Genomic DNA, 20619 nt, shown 5'->3' with positions numbered 1-20619 from the left:
TCAGTTTCCTAATCTAGAAAATGCAAATAATTATTCGGACCTCAGAAGATTCGGGGGAGGAGAAAATGAGAAAACAAAAGTGCTCACAGCAGCACCTGGCATGTGGTAAATAACGTAAGACATACACTTTTTGAAAGAATAATAACAATAGTTATTTCCGGGGAATAGGATTTAAGGAGGGGGGAGGATGTTTACGTTTCATTTTGTGCTTCTCCGAATTGTCTTAATTTTTATAATGTCTATTACTTCTATGATTCAATGAAACAATAAAGATATATACATTTACCAATCCAATATCCTAAAGTACCATGCCTTTACTTATCAGGTATTCGCGAGGGCAGAAAAAACAAGGAGAGGGCAGACGGTGGCAGAAACCACAGCCCTCTGCCCTCCGGGCCCACGCTGAAGCTCACGGCTAGGTCAGGGCGAGAAGGGGGAAACACCGCCTCCGGACGATGTGTCGGAAACAACCGTAAATCAGCAAACAAGACAGGAAGACGGAAATCTTGTCATGAAAGGAAGCTGGAGTGAGTGGCACAAACCAGGGAAGGTTTTCAAGAAGAGAGAAGCTGGGGAAGGAGAGAGAAAGATACGCGGTTTTTGTATGGGGGCGGGGTGAAAGGCGATGCCTTGATGAGGCACAAAATCCACACAGAAAGCCAGGAAATGAGGTTTATTAGTTGTGTCGTGTCTGGTAGAGTCCTAAAAAAGCTCTACAGTGTAAATGGTGCTACGGAGCCCACTTAACAGAAGGCCTTGCTGTGAGGTTCTAGGCTATCTTTATGCAACTTAATTCTGACTTTCTCTTTCTGGGCCTCAGTTTCCTCATCAGTCAAGAGCAGGGCTTCCCAGCTTGCCTTTTAGTTCTAACATTCCATGATTCCAAGCCAGAGCCAAGGAATTACTGGAGGGCTCTCGCCCCTCAGAGACCTTCTGTGCCAGGAAGAGTCATGTCTCACTTCTTGCCCCCGCCGCCCCCCACCCCCACCCCAGCCCAAACTAGTCGCAGAGAGCTGCGGAAAGGCCTGCCGGCTATCAGCCAGACTAGAGGACTCTGCGTCAAGCCCAGGAGTTCTGAATGACATCACCACCTGAAGGACAAGGTCAGAGGACAGCTTGACGCTAGAAGCAAGGGAGAGCCAGCCGCAGGAGGCTTCAGAGCAGGAGAGGGACGGAACCAGGATGGTGCTCTGGAAAGATGCAGTTGTATCACAGAAGGTTTGGAAGAGGAAAGAGTACAGAGGAGGCAAGTCCTTATAGGAGGAAGCTGCAGAAATCCAGGCATGGCTGGATCAGAGCTGTGGCCAGGGAAATGGAGAAGAAAGGGCAAACTTGAAAAGAAGAAAAAGGGAGGAAGGGTTGGAAAAAAGAAAAAAAAAGGGTGAATGTGAAGAGAGATGCTAAAGAGAATGGACAGAACTTGGTGACAAAAAACAGAGGGGAAAAAAGAACTCGAGGGGCCCGCAGACCTCTCGCCTCCCCTTCCTGCCGACGCGTGGAAAGACGCGGGCGCGCCAACAGCCCGGACGGAACTGGAGAGGGTGGTGGCAAAGAAGCGGGCAGAGGAGAGGCCCCCACCAGCACAACTGGCTGTGTCGGAACCATACCGTGCTGCTACCAGAGAATCCCTCTTCTTCCAACCTACCATCAATCCGGCTGACGAGCTCTTCCAGCGCCTTGACCTTCTTCTGGATCCCTGGTTGTGCAAAGGTGTAGTTATCCTGCAAATGACACAGAGCCCGGGATGAACAGGGACTCCAAAGTCGTGCTACCGCTCTCGAGTTCACTGAAACACGTTTAAAAGCACAAGCTGTTTTCCACAGCTGGTGCCGGGGTTCTGGAGAACAAAGGAATCTACAGAACAGCAGAGGGTGGGCAAATCCTGATGGAGCCCTGCGCTGTGGAGGAACGAGGAAGAGCCGTGCTGGGCGGTGGCGGGGGTGGGGGGGGGTGCTTCTGGCTGATGCCGAGGAGCAGTAAGGAGCTCAAAGGCCTGCAGGGAGCCCCTGGACCCGGGCAGCCCGCATGGGCAGAGCCAGCTCACCTGGATCCCATCTAACAGCTTGCTCATGCACCAAAAGCTGTCGGCTTCAATGCTTCGAAGCACGTCCTGAGACAAATTGGTCACGTCAAAGTTCTCCACGTCCTCTTCTGTAAAACAAAAGGTGAAGAAAGTCCAGAGGTCTTCTCTAAAACATGGAGAAAGCTAGAGACTGGGATCTTCTACGGGGTCCTTCAGGCCAGGGGACAGCCAGGCTAAAGTGATGCGAGGAGTAAGGGCCTGTCCTCCTCCCCTGGTCAGGTGGGCAGGCGGGTCCCAGGAGAGCTCTTGAGGATCTCGTTACAACACTGAACAGGCCACTTCTCACACTGGTCCACCGGGTCCAACATATCTTTCTCGGCTGTATTCGTTCATTGGGCTTTAGGAAAAGATATTTCAGGCCTCATGCTCAGTGAGCTACATACCCAGACCCTTGGAGGTGGTCTGGAAAAATTCTTGATTTCAGAAATTCAGTGACCTGTCTAGCATACGCACACCTGCATGGACTGAGAAAGGTGGGATCAGATGGACCCTGTGGTTCATTTTTTTTTTTCCTTTGGCCCCCCCATAGTTCATTTTAAAGACAGAATCTCCATTTTCTGACAGACCCACTGCTGAGACCACTCAGAAATGAAGATGAGGGTGTGAAGGCAGATGGCTCGAGCCTGACGGAGCTTCTGGGACTTAATTTCACCAGGCTGGTAGGACCTAAGCTGGGTTCCGTAAAACATCAAACCTATGGGGTACTCCAGAAGAAGGGCGTTCCTTAGACAAGTACGGTTGAGAAATGGCAGTCTCATCTTGGAGATTCACAAAGATCATAGCGAACAAATGGATTTGAGAAATTATAACAAATTTTGCCTTAAGTAATCTATTTAACCTTTTTTATCCAGGACTTCCCAGGCTTCTTTAGCCACGGGACCTCTTTTATTTATTCTATTTTTTTTAATGTTTTTGTTTTTCTTTTTGAGAGAGCGAGAGTGCATGTGTGCATGCGAGTGGGGGAGGGGCAGAAAGAGAAGGGGACAGAGAATCTGAAGCAGGCTCTGTGCTGTCAGCACAGATGTGGGACTCTAACTCAGGAACCATGAGATCATGACCTGAGCTGAAGTTGAACACTTAACCGACTGAACCACCCAGGCACCCAGGGACCTCTTTTAGAGACCTCTTTTAGCTTCTCGTGGAAACCCCACACTAAGTAATAGTAGTGAGAACTAGCCTGTCTCTGAGATCCAAGTGGGGAGAACATCAGAAGTGCTCTAGAAACCTGAAGAAGGAAAAGGCCATGGGATGTGTCCTTCCTGCCACAGAGGTGCGAGTACTAAGAAGGCTCTGCTTGCCAACATGACAGGCCACCTCAACCCACACGCCCCAGCATGCCTGGCAGAGGCCACACGTGCAAATGTTCAGGCTGGAGTTCTGTGCCAAAGGCGGCTTTTCTCCTTAGACCCACAGCCTTATTTTGAAAACGGGATGTTCACTGCAGTCCCATGTGCTGCAAAGACACAGGCATCTGACAACATATATTCAGAATCCAGCCCTTTCATTTATGAGAATTATTACTACGACCTACAATTAACCCCCCTTGGGACAACATGTAACAATTTTCAGATTTTCATTCTGTATAAACAGCATTTTTTAATGGACATCAAAGACTGTAAAAACCCTTTTGAGGGGGTTAGGGTGCTTTGTTAGAAAAGCTATAATCCTGGGGCACCTGGGTGGTTCAGTCAGTTGAGCATCCGACTTTGGCTCAGGTCACGATCTCACAGTTCGGGAGTTCGAGCCCTGAGTCGGGCTCTGTGCCGACAGTTCAGCAGAGCCTGGAGACCGCTTCGAATTCCGCGTCTCCTGCTCTTTCTGCCCCTCTCCCATTCGCGCGCTGTCTCTCTCCCTTTCAAAAATAAATAAACATTAAAAAAAATTTTTTTAAAGAAAAAAGGAAAAGCTATAACCCTGGAAACAACCTACAAGCTCAACTCCAAGTACAGCCACAATTAATACATGTAAAGTGCTAACTATCGGGCCTGGCACACAGTGGGTACAATATAGTCTATTTCAGATGAAGCTCATCAAGAATTTGTAACGACAAAGGAAAGTGTGTCACAGTGTTAAGGGAAAAGAGCAAGATACAAAATTATTTATGGTATACTCTCAACTACTCTACATACAATATTTATGTGTGCTTATATAAGCACAGAGGAAAGACAAAATATACCACAAGGTTTACAGTGTTTATTCCCTAGGTAGTAGAGATAAAAGAGTTTTATTTTCTTTAAGCTTTACTCGACTTCTCAAAATTTCTACAATAAGCATAATTTTTACAGTCGGGGGAAAAAACGTACATTATTTTAGAAAAGAAAGGGCTACAATTGACTACACCTGTCTTTTATCACCAAAAAGGAATAAAGGCTTTGTAAACTAACACTAAGCTTGCAGAAACTAAGACTTCAGATAACATATAAAGGTCCACTTGAGAAATCATATGAAAAAAACAAAAACAAAAACAAAAACAAAAACAAAAACACAACCTTCTAAATAGCATCCCCCCCCACCAACTTAAATACCTACTATGTGCCATATACATACTATTAAAGAATACTGAGCTCTAAGACCCGGTTCAGAACCTTCCTCTTTCTTTTTGCTTCCTATTACATTTCTGAGACCATCCCGTACCCGCAGCTCGCTGCTCCACACGCCTTCCACCACTTTACATGTCCACCCCCCTAGGGACAGATAGCAGGTGGCTCCGACTCCCGCTACCACAGACAAGGCCCTGAGAGACGACCCCCTCCGACCCTGTACAGAAAGTGCCCTGAGCCACAGGTACAGGCAGCGCGCTCCCCGGGGCCAGCCCAGCAGCGACGAGGAGAGTGCCGCCTCCTGGACCGAGCGCGGCTGCTCACACTAACTGTCCTAGGCAGGAGCCCCCCTTTCAGAACGGGGCTGGAAGAAAACCGTAAGACCCACAAGGAAGGCTCAAGACCGAAACCACTCCTGCCACTCCCACGCATTTCCCAAATGAGGATCCAGAACTCCATGATCATTCGAGGAGTCCTCTCCAACCGGGGCACTCTGCAGTTCCAGAACACCACAGTGGAAATGTAACCGGGAGTGGGAACTATCCACCGCAGAGTAGCAACGGGGGGAAAAGAGCCTGGGTCCCCGAGAACGGGGAGCACAGCTACCGTATCAGCCCTGGCAGCCTGTGGCGTTTTTGTCAGACTGAACGGCACGTGGCTGAGAGTACCGACTCTGGAGCCAGACTCAAGTCCTGGCTCCGTCACTCGCTAGGTGTGTGGCTTTGGGGAAGGACTTTACTTTGGTGCCTCGATTCCTTCTCTGTTAAGGTGGTAATACCCTACCAGTGTCACAGGATACTGCAAGGATTAACACATGAAATGTGCTAACAACAGTGCCTGGCACGAGAAGCGTGACATAAATGTTAGCTGGTATTATCGTTATTAAAAGAGGCCCAAGCAAACTTCCATCTCTTGGGAGCCTCTGTTATTTTGGATCTCTGTTATTCGCAGCCACCCCTAACCAAACTCCAATATGTACCTTAAAGATTAGCTAATTTTCAAAGCCTTCCGTTTCCCCCATTTGGTCTAAAGGAGGAAAAATCTAACAACGTAAGGTCTTAAGTCGGCAAGATGCCACTCTCAGGAGCTGAACCGATTCCAAACCATTAGCTGTCCAGGAGCAGAGGGACCAACAGACAAGATGCTGAGCCCTCTTTGGGGGCCTCGAGTCAGGGGCTCTGTCTCCCCGTGTGCCTGGCCTGCGCATTAGACCTTTGTTTTCACAGACGGTGGGACAGTTCACCAGCCTTTCAGGGAGTGGGAGGAGAGTTTTGTTCTAGTGTTCTGCCTGCTGGGAGGATAAAATTCACACATTCAGTCAAAAACTGTGAGCTGAGTGCACCAGCAAAAAAGCAGCAGAGAAAGGAAGGCCCAAATGCTCTCTGAAGAGCTTCATTCAGCATAAACAGTCTGTTCAGGAGGATCATTAAACATTCCACTTGAGAAAATTCAACATATAATTGAAGCTGGAACGGGAACCCATGCCAGCAATGTAGTCTCGAATGGGGGCAGCGTCTCTGGTTGTCATTACAGAGCGTACAACAGCCAGGACTCCGACTGGAGGCGATGAGATCTGAAGGATATTTTCTGGCTATTTTAAAAGGCAAAGCATCCAAAAAGAGGAAACCCAAAAGCTCTTGATAAGAATCAAATTGCCCACTCTGGGCTCGACGAGAGCATGTCCATTTATTAGCTGATAAAACGTACTTGAGCGGTGACTCTGGTCGAGTGTTTATTTTTCTGAGAACCCCAAGTCCTGGGCCCGACATCGGGCTCGTGTATGCCTCAAATACTCAAAGACAGCTTTGGGAAGAACTAGTTGTGCTTAAACTGACAAGAGTAACTCGTCTCTTTGCCGCTCTAGGCATTTCCCAGGAGCCATCTGCGATTGCAGGGCAATTTCTAGATTCTGTGATCTGTTGGGGCAGAACGATTCGGCCCGACTGGTGGGCAGGAGAAGATTCAAGGCATCGGACTGCAGATAGCCTTTCTACTTCCTAAAGCCTTTGGTTTGCCTGATTCCTGTCTTTATAGTTTTAAAACTAGACACATATGAATACCTTACATAATATTTTCTGAACACAAAAGTAAACTGAGGAAAGGGAAAAATAAAATTTTGGTCACCCATCTAAAGCAGCTCATAAAATAAGAACGTACATACTACATCCAGAAAAACACCGCTTTAAGAAAAGCGTCAAGGGATTCAAGGTGTCGCTTGCACGTAATTATTTTTAAGTGGTTCAAAGTGCGACATAAACGTATTACTGGGCACTATTCATCTGGCATTTTCAGGCAGGTACACGATGGCAGCAGCCAAGGTGAGGATGTCACTGCAAACCCTAGTACGGGGAGGGTGGAGGGGCTCCCGGCTAATTCCTGGAGGGTCAGACGACCTGGCAGAGCAAGGAGGGTAAAGAGAATTGGTCTCCTGCAAGGAGGAGGTCAGACGGAAGACTTCTTCTGAGGCTCCGACAGAGCAGAGACCCGCAGGGAGTCGATTCTGGTTCGTGAGGACCACGCCGCAGACCGTGAGAGAGGCAGCGTGCTGTCTCAGAGATGCGGGGAAGCAGCTGACCAGCGAGCCCTTCCTGACACTGTGCCTGACGGTGCAGTGACTAAAAGGTAACTGTTAACTCGGAACGACACACGATCTCTGGCTGTTCACTTCTTAGCGTGGAGCAGCCTGAGCACACGTGCATCATGAGACCCTGGTTAAAATTAGTTTTAAAAATCAACATACCACCCCATTTTTTCTACTTTCTACAGGAAAGTACAACGTTTACTTAGCAAACGTTACTGACTCGGGGTTACCCCAGCCTCTTGGCACTGGCTGTGGGAGCCCAGACTACATAAACCCAGACTACGTATTTGGGTTAATGGGCCAAAGAAGGGTCAGGTCCAGCAAACACCTAGCCTTCTAGGACCTGTCCAAAGATCACCCACAGAGACAGGCAGCATGTCCCCAAGACACTGTGGATGCGAACAGGCTTGGGGAGTCCAGGGCCCCCCACGTCAGCTGCTCTGAGGCTCTTCATCTGGGCTCAAACGCCTCGAGTATGTTAGCTGTCACCATCTCTCCTCTGTTACCATTGCTCGCTGATTCCTGGGTCAGATGCCAGGCAGACAGAGCGAGCAAGCAAGCACGTGCCACTCAGCTCACCGCCCGCGAGAGAGCAGGCTAGGTCTCAAGGTTCCCGAGGCGATAAGCCACAACCTGCCCTTGGACATGAGAGGAAATCCAGCACTGGACGTCCCACCAAATGCACACACTGCTCTCAAGTGTCAGCTGGAGGTGGCTCAGCTCAACACTCTGGCGGGGCTACACCCACATACGTGTGTGTGGCCGGGAAGAGCCTCAAGTATTCCTCGACCGCCTATCATGTACAAGGCTGCTTCATCCAGGAAGACAGGGCCAGGAGGCACCTTGAGGAAAGCATCCAAAGACGGTGGGCACTAAAAAATTCAACATCAGGGCACCTAGGTGGCTCAGACGACCAAGCATAGGACTCTTTAAAAAAAAAAAATTTTTTTTTTAATGTTTTTTTCATTTTTGAGAGAGAGAGAGACAGAGAGAGACAGAGACAGAGTGTGAGCAGGGGAGGGTCAGAGAGAGAGGGAGACACAGAACCTGAAGCAGGCTCCGGGCTCGGAGCTGCCAGCACAGAGCCCAATGTGGGGCTTGAACGCACAAACTGTGAGATCATGACCTGAGCCGAAGTCAGACGCTCAACCGACTGAGCCACCCAGGCACCCCATCTTTATGTATGATTTACTTACAGTAGACGACACATAAGTGCACAGTTCTGTCTCGACCCACGTATACATCTGTGTAAAAGATGCCTCAGTCCTTGGGCACCTGGATGGCCCAGTCAGTTAAGCATCCAACTTCAGCTCAGGTCATGATCTCACAGTTTGTGGGTTTGAGCCCTGAATTGGGCTCTGTGCTGACAGCTCAGAGACTGGATCCTGCTTCAGATTCTGTGCCTCCCTCTCTCTCTGCCCCTCCCCCACTCACACACACACACTCTCTCTCTCTCTCTCTCTAAAAATTAAACAAACACTAAAAATTTTTTTAAAGATCTCGGTCCAAATAGAGAATATTTCCAGCACCCCAGAAATTTCCTTATGTCTCTTCCCAATCTCCCACCATGGTCAACCACTGCTTTGATTTCTACTGCCATGGATTATTTTTGAACCCCATTTACATGGAATGATACAATGTGTCCTTTTTTGGTATCTGACTTGTTCAACACAGTGGTTTGGGGATGGTTTCTTCCATGTTGTTGTATTTATTGATAGTTCATTCTTTTTATTGCTAAATACTAATCCACTGAATTTTCCTGTTAACAGATATTTGGGTTGCTTCCAATTTTTGTCTATATGAATATAGTTGCTATGAATATTCTTGTACAGTCTTTTGGATACTGTAAGCTTTCATTTTCCTTGAATAAATACCTAGCAGTAAAAGACTGTGCTTTTTCTCTACTTTATTTACTTATGTTTGAATCCCTAGTGCCCAGAGCAGTGCCCGGCACAGTACAGATGCTCAATGAATACTCGCTGAGTAGTGCTACTCCTGTCTCCATCTCTTAGAAGAGATAAAACTTCTGGCTAATTCAGCACAGTATCAAAATATTGTAATTCACTGCCCCCTGGCGGCCAATCCTAGCAACGCCATACTAATTCCTAAATATCTTACAAAGTTAATCGTGAACTCTTCATTCTCTCATTTACCTAGACATGTATGGAGTGCCTATTTCGGACATCAAAATGAAAGCACTAGGAATCGAAGATATTGAAAATAGCCTCTAGTCTTAAAGAATCATATAATCTGGTGGCAGAGGGCAGGAGGACAATACAAACAACAACCGGCATGATGAAGTGCTATAGAAGAAACGGACGGGGGTTAGGGACACAGCACTGTTGTGGGGGCGGGGGCACGGCGAGGGTGAGGGCAGGCTTCCTTTGTAAAGGAGGCACAAAGATTAGCCCAGGGGAGAAGAAGGACATGGTGCAGGACAGGCTTTAGATTAAAAATGTCAATTTGGGGCGGCTGAGTTTAGGGGGTGTGGGAGGGAGCAGATCCCACAGGACCTTGCACAAGCTAGGCAACCTGGACACATTTGAACCTGTACGTGAGGGGATGTTACTGGAGAGCTTTAAGTAGAGGAGCCGCATGGGCAAGTCTGTATTTGAATGGTGTATAAGATGCACTTGAAAGGGGATAAAAGCCGAGAAGGGGAAACACACGTGGCCATTTCAGCAACCCAGGTCTGACCCAGGGCAGTCACAGAAGAACAGAGAGCAAGGCACATGCAAGAAACGTTTAGGACATAAAATCATCAGAGGCTTGTAAATGATTAGATATAGAAGGGTGAGACTCACGCACAATTCTTAGCATTTCTGACTGAAGAGTCAAAAAACTCTGCCAACTGTGAGAAAAGAGTGGCTGGGTCCGGGGAGAGAAGGAGTCGGTAAAACACGGAATGTGAGGAGCCTAGGGGTAGCAAAAATTGCAGGCTGTCCCCAAATAACTGTTCCCTTTTACATCTTGGTGAAGGGACCCCTAAAGAGTACTGGCCACTGGGATATAGACTGTTTTCTAGCCAGCTATGCTCACATGACTAAGTGTAGACAAAAGAGATTCAAACCTAAGCACCATATACAACTTTGGGAAGTGTCCTTAAATGGAAAGAGTATTCCTTTCTTCCCTTCCTTCTCCGTACTGGATGGAATACAGACGTGATGGCTGGAGCACAAGTAGCTATCTTGGATCACAAGAAGAAACCACATGCTGAAAACGGAAGAACAAGAGTGAGGAGCCTGGGTCCCTGATATCTTAGGGCAGGCTAAGCCCTAAGATACAAGCCCTGGACTACTTACCTGTCTTTTTTTTTTTTTTTTTTTAATTTTTTTAAATGTTTTTATTTATTTTTGAAGGAGAGAGAGAGACAGAGCATGAGCAAGGGAAGCAGAGACAGAGGGAGACACAGAATTCAAAGCGAGCTCCAGGCTCTACACTGTCAGCATAGAGCCCAATGCGGGGCTCGAACCCACAAACTGTGAGATCACGAACTGAGCCGAAGCCGGACGCTCAACCGACTGAGCCACCCAGGCACCCGACCTCTCGTCTTTTTATATGAGAGAAATTAAATAAGCTTTTCTGTCTTGCTTAAGATCCTATTATTTGGGGTTCCCAGTCACACGTAGCCAAGCTAGCCCTAACTGATCATCTACGACGCATCCAAGTGGAAATGTCACACAGGGGCCTGGACTTGTAAGTCAGAGGTCTGGGAAAGACTTCCCTTCTGGCAGTTCCATCGCCATGACGCTTCTGAAAACATCACGCTTCAAGTAGAGCTTGAAATGAAAATCCTACTATGCTGCTTCATGCAGACGAGAAGAGGGAGAGCTATTCGATACTGAGGGTTTCATTTTGTACCGATGGAAACCACCAGATAGATACCACTCTGCCTTTGGAAACAAGACGGGTCATGAGCTCAGCTCTTCTACAGGATTTTTTCATAGGCATCACTCAAAAGTTGCCAATAAGCAGTTTGTTTTGATGAGGACCACACTATCAGGTATGGTGGACCTTAATACGTTTGGGGCTAGATCAATAATACTGTGTAAGCGCAAACGTTCTTGTGGATGAGAGTTTACAGGTATTCTGCAGTCTCAGGGATCACAGGCCAGAGACTAGATCTCCTTTAGCACTGTCACCCTGGGCCCAGACACAGCTGGCTTATCCAGAGATAAGCTTCTATGCGAGCAGCTGTCTTCAGCAGATAAAGAAGTTGCGTGGGGGCCAGGCTAGCTATAGACAGCTTCTCTATCGACTCAGAGGGAGTCACTGGATCTCTGTTTTTAACTCTTTTTACAACAAACATGACATAGCATGAAGCAAGCTCAGGTGCTACTTTATAGACATGACGGAGGTGGTACAGTGCAAATAGGGGACGAGAAAGGAGAGAGGCTCTGATAGAGCAGACCCTTCAAGCTATGGTTCAGGGAGATGGGGCAGTGGGCCAAGGCTGCCTGGTGGCACCTGCCCAGGATGACAAAGGCAAGAGTCTGGCTTATCCCACAGGTGAAAGATACCTGAGGCCTCCTGAAGCAGGGGTGTCAGAGCAAAAGACTTTTACAGTAGCTGCCTTATTAGGATACAACACCATTAGAGAAGGGGAGGAAAGAAGCATTATTACCTAAACAAGAGAATTATTCTTTTTTTTAATTTTTTAATGTTTATTTATTTTTGAGACAGAGAGAGACAGAATATGAACAGGGGAGGGACAGAGAGAGAGGGAGACACAAAATCTGAAACAGGCTCCAGGCTCTGAGCGGTCAGCATAGAGCCCGACGCGGGGCTCGAACTCACGGACTGTGAGATCATGACCTGAGCCGAAGTCGGACGCTTAACTGACCGAGCCACCCAGGCCCCCCCCCCTTTTTTTTAATATAAGCTCTATGCCCAACGTGGGGCTTGAACTCACCACCCCAAAGAGTCACTTGCTCTACTGACTGAGCCAGCCAGGCTCCCCAAGAATTATTCTTAAAGGTCATAAACAATATTGTATCTCTGTTCAAGACGACCTTGAGGCTGGGGAGAAGTCTGAATGCCCCATTTCTTTAAAACGTAACTTATATCCATCAACTGGTGAATACATAAATAAAACGTGGTATATCCACACAATGGATATTTGTATTTGACCAAAAAAAAGAATGAAGTACAGACAGATGCTACAACATGGATGAATCTCGAAAACATGCTAAGTGAAAGAAACTAGGCACAAAAGACCACACACTGTAAGATTCCATCTACATGAAATGTCCAGAAAAGGCAAACCCATAAAGACAGAAAGTCGATTAGTAACTAATTAGGGGTAGAGGGGATGAGAAGCTTGAGGGTGATGGCTAAGGGACACAGGCTGTCTTTTGGGGGGTTAAGAAAATGTTCTCAATTGATTGTAGTGATGGTTACACGACTCCGTATACTAAAAACTACTGAACTGCACATTTTGGTGGGTGAATTGTATGGTATATGAATTACATCTCAATAAAGCCACTACAATAAAAAAGCCCACAAAACTTAATTTCTAAACTCACTGTAACTCCAGTAAAGATTCTAAAAGGTTCCCACTGCCTGAATTTGGCAGGTTGATTCTAAAGTTCACGTAGTGGACAGAAGAAATGAGCGGACATTTCACCAAAGAAGACATCCAAAAGGCCAATAAACACATGAAAAATGCTCTACATCATTCACCACCAGGAAAATGCAAATCAAAACTGCAATGAGATACCACCTCACACCTGTCAGGATGGCTAAAACCGAAAACACAACAGACAGCAAGTGTCGGCGAGGATGTGGAGAAAAAGGAACCCTCGCACTCTGTTGGCGGGGACGCAAACTGGTGCAGCCACCGTGGAAGACAGTATGAAGGTTCCCCAGAAGGTGAAAAATAGAACCACCCTATGATCCAGCAATTGGACTACTCGGTATTCACCAAAAAAATACAAAAACGCTAATTCAAAGGGATACGTGCATCATCATGTTTATAGCAGCATTATTTACAATAGCCAAGATATGGAAGCCCAAGTGTCCATCAACTGATGAATGAATAAAGAAGTGGTGTATACACACAATGGAATATTATTCAGCCATAAAAAAAAAAAGAATGAAATCTTGCCATATGCAATGACACGGATGGAGCTAGAGTGCGATTATGCTAAGGGAAATAAGTCAGTCAGGAAAAAACAAACACTGTATGATTTCACTCGTACGTGGAATTTAAGAAACAAAACAAATGAGCAAAGGGAAAAAAAGAGAGAAAGGCAAACCAAGAAACAGACTCTTAACTGTAGAGAACAAACTGATGGTTACCAGAGGAGACATGGTGGGGAGGATGGGCGAGACAGGTGACGGGGATTAAGGGAGCACTTGTCACGATGAGTACCAGGTGTTGTGTGGAAGTGTTGAATCACTACATTGTACACCTGAAACTAATACAACTGTTACCTATACTGGAATTTTTTAATGTATTTTTTAACATTTATTTATGATTGAGAGACAGAGAGAGGCAGAGCATGAGCATGGGAGGGGCAGAGAGAGGGGGAGACACAGAATCCGAAGGAGGCTCCAGGCTCTGAGCGGTCAGCGCAGAGCCCGCCATGGGCCTCAAACTCACAAATCGCGAGATCATGACCTGAGCCGAAGTCAGATGCTTAACCGACTGAGCCACCCAGGCGACCCTATACTGGAATTTAAAATAAAATTTAGAGGGGCACCCGGGTGGCTCAGTTGATGGAATGTCCCGTTCTTGGTTTCGGCTCAGGTCATGATCTCATGGTTCATGAGATCGAGCCCCATATCAGGCTCTGTGCCGACATCACGGAGCCTGCTTGGGATTCTCTCTCTCCCTTTCTCTCTCTGCTCCTCCCCTGCTCTCGCGCTCTCTGTGTCTCAAAAATAAATAAACGTTTTTTAAAAATAATAAACATTAAAATAAAATTTAGAAAGGAAGGTAGAAACATAAAAATAAATTAAAGTTCACATGGAAGAAGAGCCAAACCAAGTTTTTAAGAAAGATGGTGAAAGGGACTGGCCCTGGAATAATGACAAAACACACTGCAAAGCTCAAAACCCCAACTGTGTGCTGTTGGCATCGAAATGGAAATAAGTGGAACAGAATAAAGAAGGAGAGCCATGTAAATAAAGGAATTTATGTTGTATTACCAAGAGGGATTTCACACCAGTGAAGAAAGGATGCATTATTTATAAATGGTGTTTGAAACAATGAACCATTCAGTTGCACAGGAACTTTAATCTCAATCCTCACCATTCAGGAAAACAAATTAATAATGAAATTTAAAGAGCTAAATGTAAAAACAAACCCACAAGAGTATTAGAAGAAAACAGGAGAGAGTATTTTCATAATTTTGAGGTGAGGAAGGAAAGATTTCCTAAGCAAGATACCAAACCCCTAAACCATGAAGGAGGAGTGGTCTCCTTGGCGACCTCAGCACCATTTGCCAGGACTGGTTTACTTGTTGTTTGCGAGCCCCTCCACTAGAGGGCAGGGCCCACCTCTGTCATTTTAGCCTCTCTATCCCCTGGCAGGCAGCAGGAGCTCAATAAACACCTGTCAAATGGGCAGATTTGACTACATAAAAATCAGGATGTTCTATATAAGGAGACACAATCAACAAAGTTAAAAGACAAATGATAGTCTGGGAGAAAAACAATATTAGGCTGAACCATATAAAATTCTCATCTGGCAGTGGGGGGTCAAAAATGGTTGAATATTAGCAATTTTGTGTGGTATAGCCTACTATTTTTAACACGTACCAGGTAAAGGAGGAATATATCTAATCTACAAAAAGTTTTTACACAACAAGACCAACAATCCAACAGGAAAAAGTGGCAAAGGATCTGAACAAGCAGATCCCCAAGAAACAAATGCTAATATGTACACAGAAGGAAAGATAAACAACCTCACTCACGAACAAGCGGAACAAAAACGAAGACAAACCATGGTTTATTTGCCAGATTGGTGAAATAGAATTGGATTAGGATATCTAGTTCTGCTAAGGATATGAAGAAAAGTGCACCCCCCACGCTAGTGGCTGGAGTATAAACTGGTACAAACTTAGAATTTAGACGTGTAATTTAAAAGTACCTAGGGACACCTGGGTGGCCCAGTTGGTTAAGCATCCAATTTCAGCTCAGGTCATGATCTCACAGTTCGTGAGTTCAAGCCCCACGTTGGTTGGGCTCTGTGCTGACAGCTCGGGGCCTGGAGCCTGCTTCCGATTCTGTGTCTCTGCTCTCTGCCCCTCCCCGCCTCATGCTCTCTCTGTCTCTCAAAAATAAGTAAATATTAAAAATAAATAAGTAAAAAATAAAAAAAAGAAGTACCTATTTGGCATGCTCTTAGGACTAGCAATTTCACTTCTGGGGCTCTCTTTCAGAGAAATAAGGTTTGTTTTTTGCTTGTCTATTTATTTATTTTTAAGATTTTTAAGTAATCTCTATATCCAACGTGGAGCTGGAACTCATAATCCTGAGATAAAGAACTGCACGCTCATCTAACTGAGCCAGCCAGGCACCCCAGGAGAAATACGTAGTTTAACACAAATGCACAAGAAAATATATATAAGGATATTCAAAATAGGTACAATATTACTTATACTAGCTAAAAACTGTAGACAACTTAAATGTCCTTCAATAGAGGAATCGTTAAATAAACAAACTGTAGTAAAGCCTTATTAGGGGAACAAATGTCATTGCTGAAAATGATGAGGTAGATCTGTATGTCCAGACTTGGAAAGCTGGCCGTGATTTTTTTTTTTTTTTTTTTTTAATGAAGACAAACAAGATATAGAAAACTATGGATAGTTGGGCACCTGGGTGGCTTAGCTGGTTAAGCGTCCAGCTTCAGCTCAGGTCATGATCTTGCAGTTTGTGAGTCTGAGCCCCGCATTGGGCTCTGTACTGACAGCTCAGAGCCTGGAGCCTGCTTCGGATTCTCTTCCCCCTCTCTCTCTGCCTCTTTCCTGGTCATGCTTTGTTTCTCTCTTTCGCTCTCTCAAAAATAAATAAATATTAAAAAATATTTTTTTAAATAAAAAATAAAAAAAGAAAAGAAAACTACGGATAGTTGAAGCACTGGGCTGGCTCAGTTGGTAGAGCATGCGACTCTTGATCGCAGGGCTGTGAGTTCGAGCCCACTGGGTGTAGAGATTACTTAAAATCTTTACAAACAATTTTTTTTAAATTTTAAGTAGGCTCCATGCCCAACACGGGGCCCAAACTCCTGACCCTAAGACCAAGAGTCATACACTCTATCGTTGAGCCAGCCAAGCGCCCCTCCCCCCCAAATAAAATCTTTAAAAGAAAGAAAAGTATGAATAGTTTAAATCCATTTTTTTCTCAACACAATAAAGAAAAATAGTATGTGCAGTACACACAGGGAAAGGTCTAGAAGAATATACACCAGATCAGGGTGGGAGGTAAGGGAGGTAACAGCATTTCTATACTGTTTTGATTTTTTCCAATGAGTATGTACTTTGTACTGCAATTTTTTTTTTTTTTTTTTTAAGGCAAGGAGCAGTAAGAAACATACTGCCTGCTTTGGAACAGAGAATGGAGTAGAGGGAGCCATTAGAAGTCTGAAAACAGGGATCTAAGTTGAAACAGCAGCAAGTCATATTAAGAGGACAGGTATTAAGGTCAAAAGACCTAGGTCTGAGTCTGGAAAGCTTATTAAATCCTCGAGCCTGGGATTTCTCCCTGTAAAGTGAGTTGTGCATCTACCTTAAAGAGATACTGGGGCCTACTAAATGAAATCTGGTAGGCCACAGTGCTTTGCAAAATGGTAAAGTGCTGTAAGAATCAGGGTGTTATCCCTGGTTGCCGTGGTAAAGCCCTAAGCTGAAAACCAGAAAAACAAGGACTAAAGCTACAAACTCCTAAGGAAAAAAAGAGGGATGGGAACTGATGGAATAAGAGAGATTTAAGAGACACATCCACCAATTAGAATGTGTGGACCCAATCTGTACCCCGATTCAAACAAACTATTAAATATATTTACAAGAATCAGAAAAACGTGTATGTTGATTATATATGAGATTATACTACAGAGCTATTACAACTTTTTAGATGTAATAACTGCATGACGGCTGTGAGTTTCTTTAATCACACTCCTCTAGAGCTACACATAGAAATATCTATGGATGAAATGATATGATGTCTAATTGCTTCCCAATAATTCACAAAGAGGAAAGGATGAAGAGAACGGATAGAGGGATAGATAAAACAAGCCTGGCTGGGAAAGCTGGGTGAGAGCTATATGGAGATTTATGGCATTATTTTTTCTACTTTTACATCTGTTTGAAACTTAACCTAACAAAAGTTTTCATAAAAAAAAAAAAAAAAAAAAAAGAATGGGCCCCACCTTCCTCAGTCTAGGAGGAGGCACCAAGACCTTTCTGAAGTCTGTTGCAGCAGTAAAACTGGGCATGGCCTTGCCAAGACTGCCTCCAAGGAAGGGTGGAGAAGCCCACGCTTTACTGCATAAACGCCGTGGGTCAGCAGGTGCGGCTGCCAATACCAAGATCAGAATGCTGGCATATCTATCAAAGAAAGGCACAGGGCTTGGTGGGACCAACAGAGCTGTGCCTACAGAAAGGAAAGGAAAATCTGGCATACAATATAAATGGCAGCTAACGAGATAATTAAATATCCAATTAGAGACTGCAGCTGCTGAGGGTTATTTGTAACTGGCATGATACTGTTACCGAGATTCCATGCCAGCATTTACACTTCAAATGTAGATTAGGGAACGGATTACTACCTTCCTAGGCTCATCCTTTAATAGTGTTTTAGAAGAGTACTATTGCAAGGAAGCAACCCCCAAATCCCAACAGATCAGCTGCACTGCTCTTAATAAAGTTAAACACACAGAATTAAGCTGCCTCCGAAAGCTGACCCATTAATGTGAAAGGGAAAATGAAAAGTCCTCTAGCAAAAGCATTACCTATCTGCTTTTCGTAGCTACATTTTAACTAATCTTTCTTTTGCTTAGGACCCCCTGATAGAGTGGGCAAGAGAGACCTTACTCCCGGTCCTGTTCAGCTTGCTGCCACTAAAGGGAATGGGGGATGGTGTCATTTAGTCATCTTACTTTTCGGAAACTGCCTCATAAAAGACCAAAACACCATCCATTGAGCCCTATGAGAAAACAATGAATGGGATGGATCGAGTGAGATAGTTTCATGCCCTTACCCTCCGAGGGGCTCCACTCTGGTCTACTTCTCATTACCCTCTTCCTCTCCCACACCGGCTTCCTCCAACACCCGCAATAACCCACCACCTCCAGCGCCTACAGAAAGGCTTCTAGTCTTTGCTCTGCCACCAACAAGGAGACAGGGCATCTCACAACCCATTGGTGAAATGAGAGGATAGATGGATGATGTTCTGAGACCCCCTCCAACATTCTGATTTCCACATGAGCTTCTCCTTAACTGCCTGAGCGAACACACATGACACATGGGTTTTCTTGGGAGTCTCTAAGCACAAGCGGATAAAGAAATCAAAAGGAGAAGGGGAGGATCCTCAACCCCTTTAAAGACTCTGCCCAGGGGCGCCTGGGTGGCTCAGTCAGTTAAGCGTCCGACTTCAGCTCAGGTCATGATCTCACCGTTCGTGAGTTCGAGCCCCGCGTCAGGCTCTGTGCTGACAGCTCAGAGCCTGGAGCCTGCTTCGGATTCTGTGTCTCCCTCTCTCTCTGCCCCTCCCCTGCTTATGCTCTGTCTCTCTCTGTCTCAAAAATAAATAAAAACATTAAAAAAAATTTTTTTTAATAAAAAAAAAAAAAAAAAAAAAAAAAGACTCTGCCCAATTCAGGCCTGGCCAGAGGAGGAGGCTGGAGCTGTAAGAAAACCTAACTGCCACCACGGTATCCAATCACCCTATCCAAAGTGACAAGAACCCAGTGGGATTAGAGGAGCAGGAGGAGGGGAGAAATCAAGGTCCTGCAGCTCTCCTCGGCCTGTTCCAGGACCTCCAACGTGCGCTCGATTCTGATTTTGTTTCATGCTGCCAACATACAGCATGTGAACTGGAGTGTGGAGGCCTGGTGTACAATCTAAAACTCCAGCTTCCACGGATGAGGGCCTGTGTCTGAGACGAGTTCAAAATAATCCTAAAAGGACCTCAAATAAAGCATCAAACCATCTGCTTACGGTAGAGCAAAAAAGGTATCCATTTGGTCATTCTGGGACCAAGTGGGTCCTTTTTGGGTGACGTCTGTGGCCATCTCGAGAGATAAATTCCAGGCTGCTTCTGCTGTCAGACAGGTTTAGCTGTGTATTCGAAGGCCACTACCTCTTTTTAGCAAGACTTGCCTACTGGCTGCACTCTTGGGAGAAACAAACAGACCGCAGATAAGAAAGAGCAATAGTTTGTTCAGCTTGGTACTCAGGCTTCTTACCCACATATTCTGAGAGGAAGACGACAAAGAACGGAGTGACCAGGTCATTAATTCCCTGGACGTACCCACTGGCAGGGTGTCGGATGGCCCAAATAAATAGAATTCTTTCGAAGATCTAGGAAAAGGAGAGAGAAGACAGGACTGTTAAATCATAGGGATACCCTCCCTCCCTCCATTTACCTATGTCACAATTTGCCCCAGGGATGCTGCCAAATTTTTAGGAAAATTCTAAAGCTACTCTGGAACAAAGGAAGTTTATAAATGCAGAAAGTTTCTAAGATGCTGGTTGTTTTTAAGCAGGGGTACATAGACAGTTCTTGCCTTTGTTTCTCTTTTCAGTATCCAGCCACTGTGATATAAAATGGGGAAAACAGGGGAGGGGGGGTTGGGGGGCTCAGTCAGTTAAGCATCTGATTTCAGCCCAGGTCATGATCTCACGGTTTGGGGGTTCGAGTCCCATGTCGGGTTCTGTGCTGACAGCTCAGAGCCTAAAGCCTGCTACGGGTTCTGTGTCTCCCTCTCTCTCTGCCCCTCCCCCACTTGTGCACATGCGCGCGCTCTCTCTCTCTCTCTCTAAAATAAATGGATGTTAAAAAATAAAATAAAATGAGGAAAATGGGAAGGGCAGGGACACAAAGGGCTTAGGAAAAGGTCTGTTTATCGATGTCCCTAACCCAGGCCACCCCACTCTCATTTGTAGATAACGATTTCTTGATTTCCAGAAGCAAGATGGTAAAACATCTAAGTTCTGATACCTTTTTCACACCTTTTTTTATCATCATAGGATGTGGAGTAGAAACGCCTTCCCCACCACGCTCCCCTTTCTCCCCGCTGAGACGGAGGAAAACTTATACCTAGACTTACTCCTAGCCCAGCCTGACTGAGAACTGTCAACGCGGGAAGTCATTGTGTGTATCAGGATGCAACCCAGACATTAGCTGGGGAAAGGAAAGCAAATAAGCCAAATCCGACAGCTGGGAATTTGAGAACAGAGAAATCAGCCTGG

The 20619-nt window shown here is 45.6% G+C and overlaps 1 protein-coding gene across 1 annotated transcript in view; it reads right to left on the bottom strand.

Annotated features, from left to right (window-relative positions):
- The window catches only part of TBC1D22B (TBC1 domain family member 22B), an 80505-nt gene that overhangs the window by 21224 nt on the left and 38662 nt on the right, over positions 1 to 20619 (bottom strand). Inside the window, exons 8-10 of the mRNA XM_043591280.1 lie at positions 19614 to 19728; positions 2045 to 2151; positions 1646 to 1721 (exon numbers count right to left, since the gene is read on the bottom strand). Coding sequence (XP_043447215.1) covers positions 1646 to 1721; positions 2045 to 2151; positions 19614 to 19728 — 298 coding nt within the window. The remainder of the gene's footprint in view (positions 1 to 1645; positions 1722 to 2044; positions 2152 to 19613; positions 19729 to 20619) is intronic.

Source organism: Prionailurus bengalensis, chromosome B2 (assembly GCF_016509475.1).
Source record: "Prionailurus bengalensis isolate Pbe53 chromosome B2, Fcat_Pben_1.1_paternal_pri, whole genome shotgun sequence".
Lineage (NCBI taxonomy): Eukaryota > Metazoa > Chordata > Mammalia > Carnivora > Felidae > Prionailurus > Prionailurus bengalensis.
This window is presented reverse-complemented; position numbering and strand designations above follow the sequence as displayed.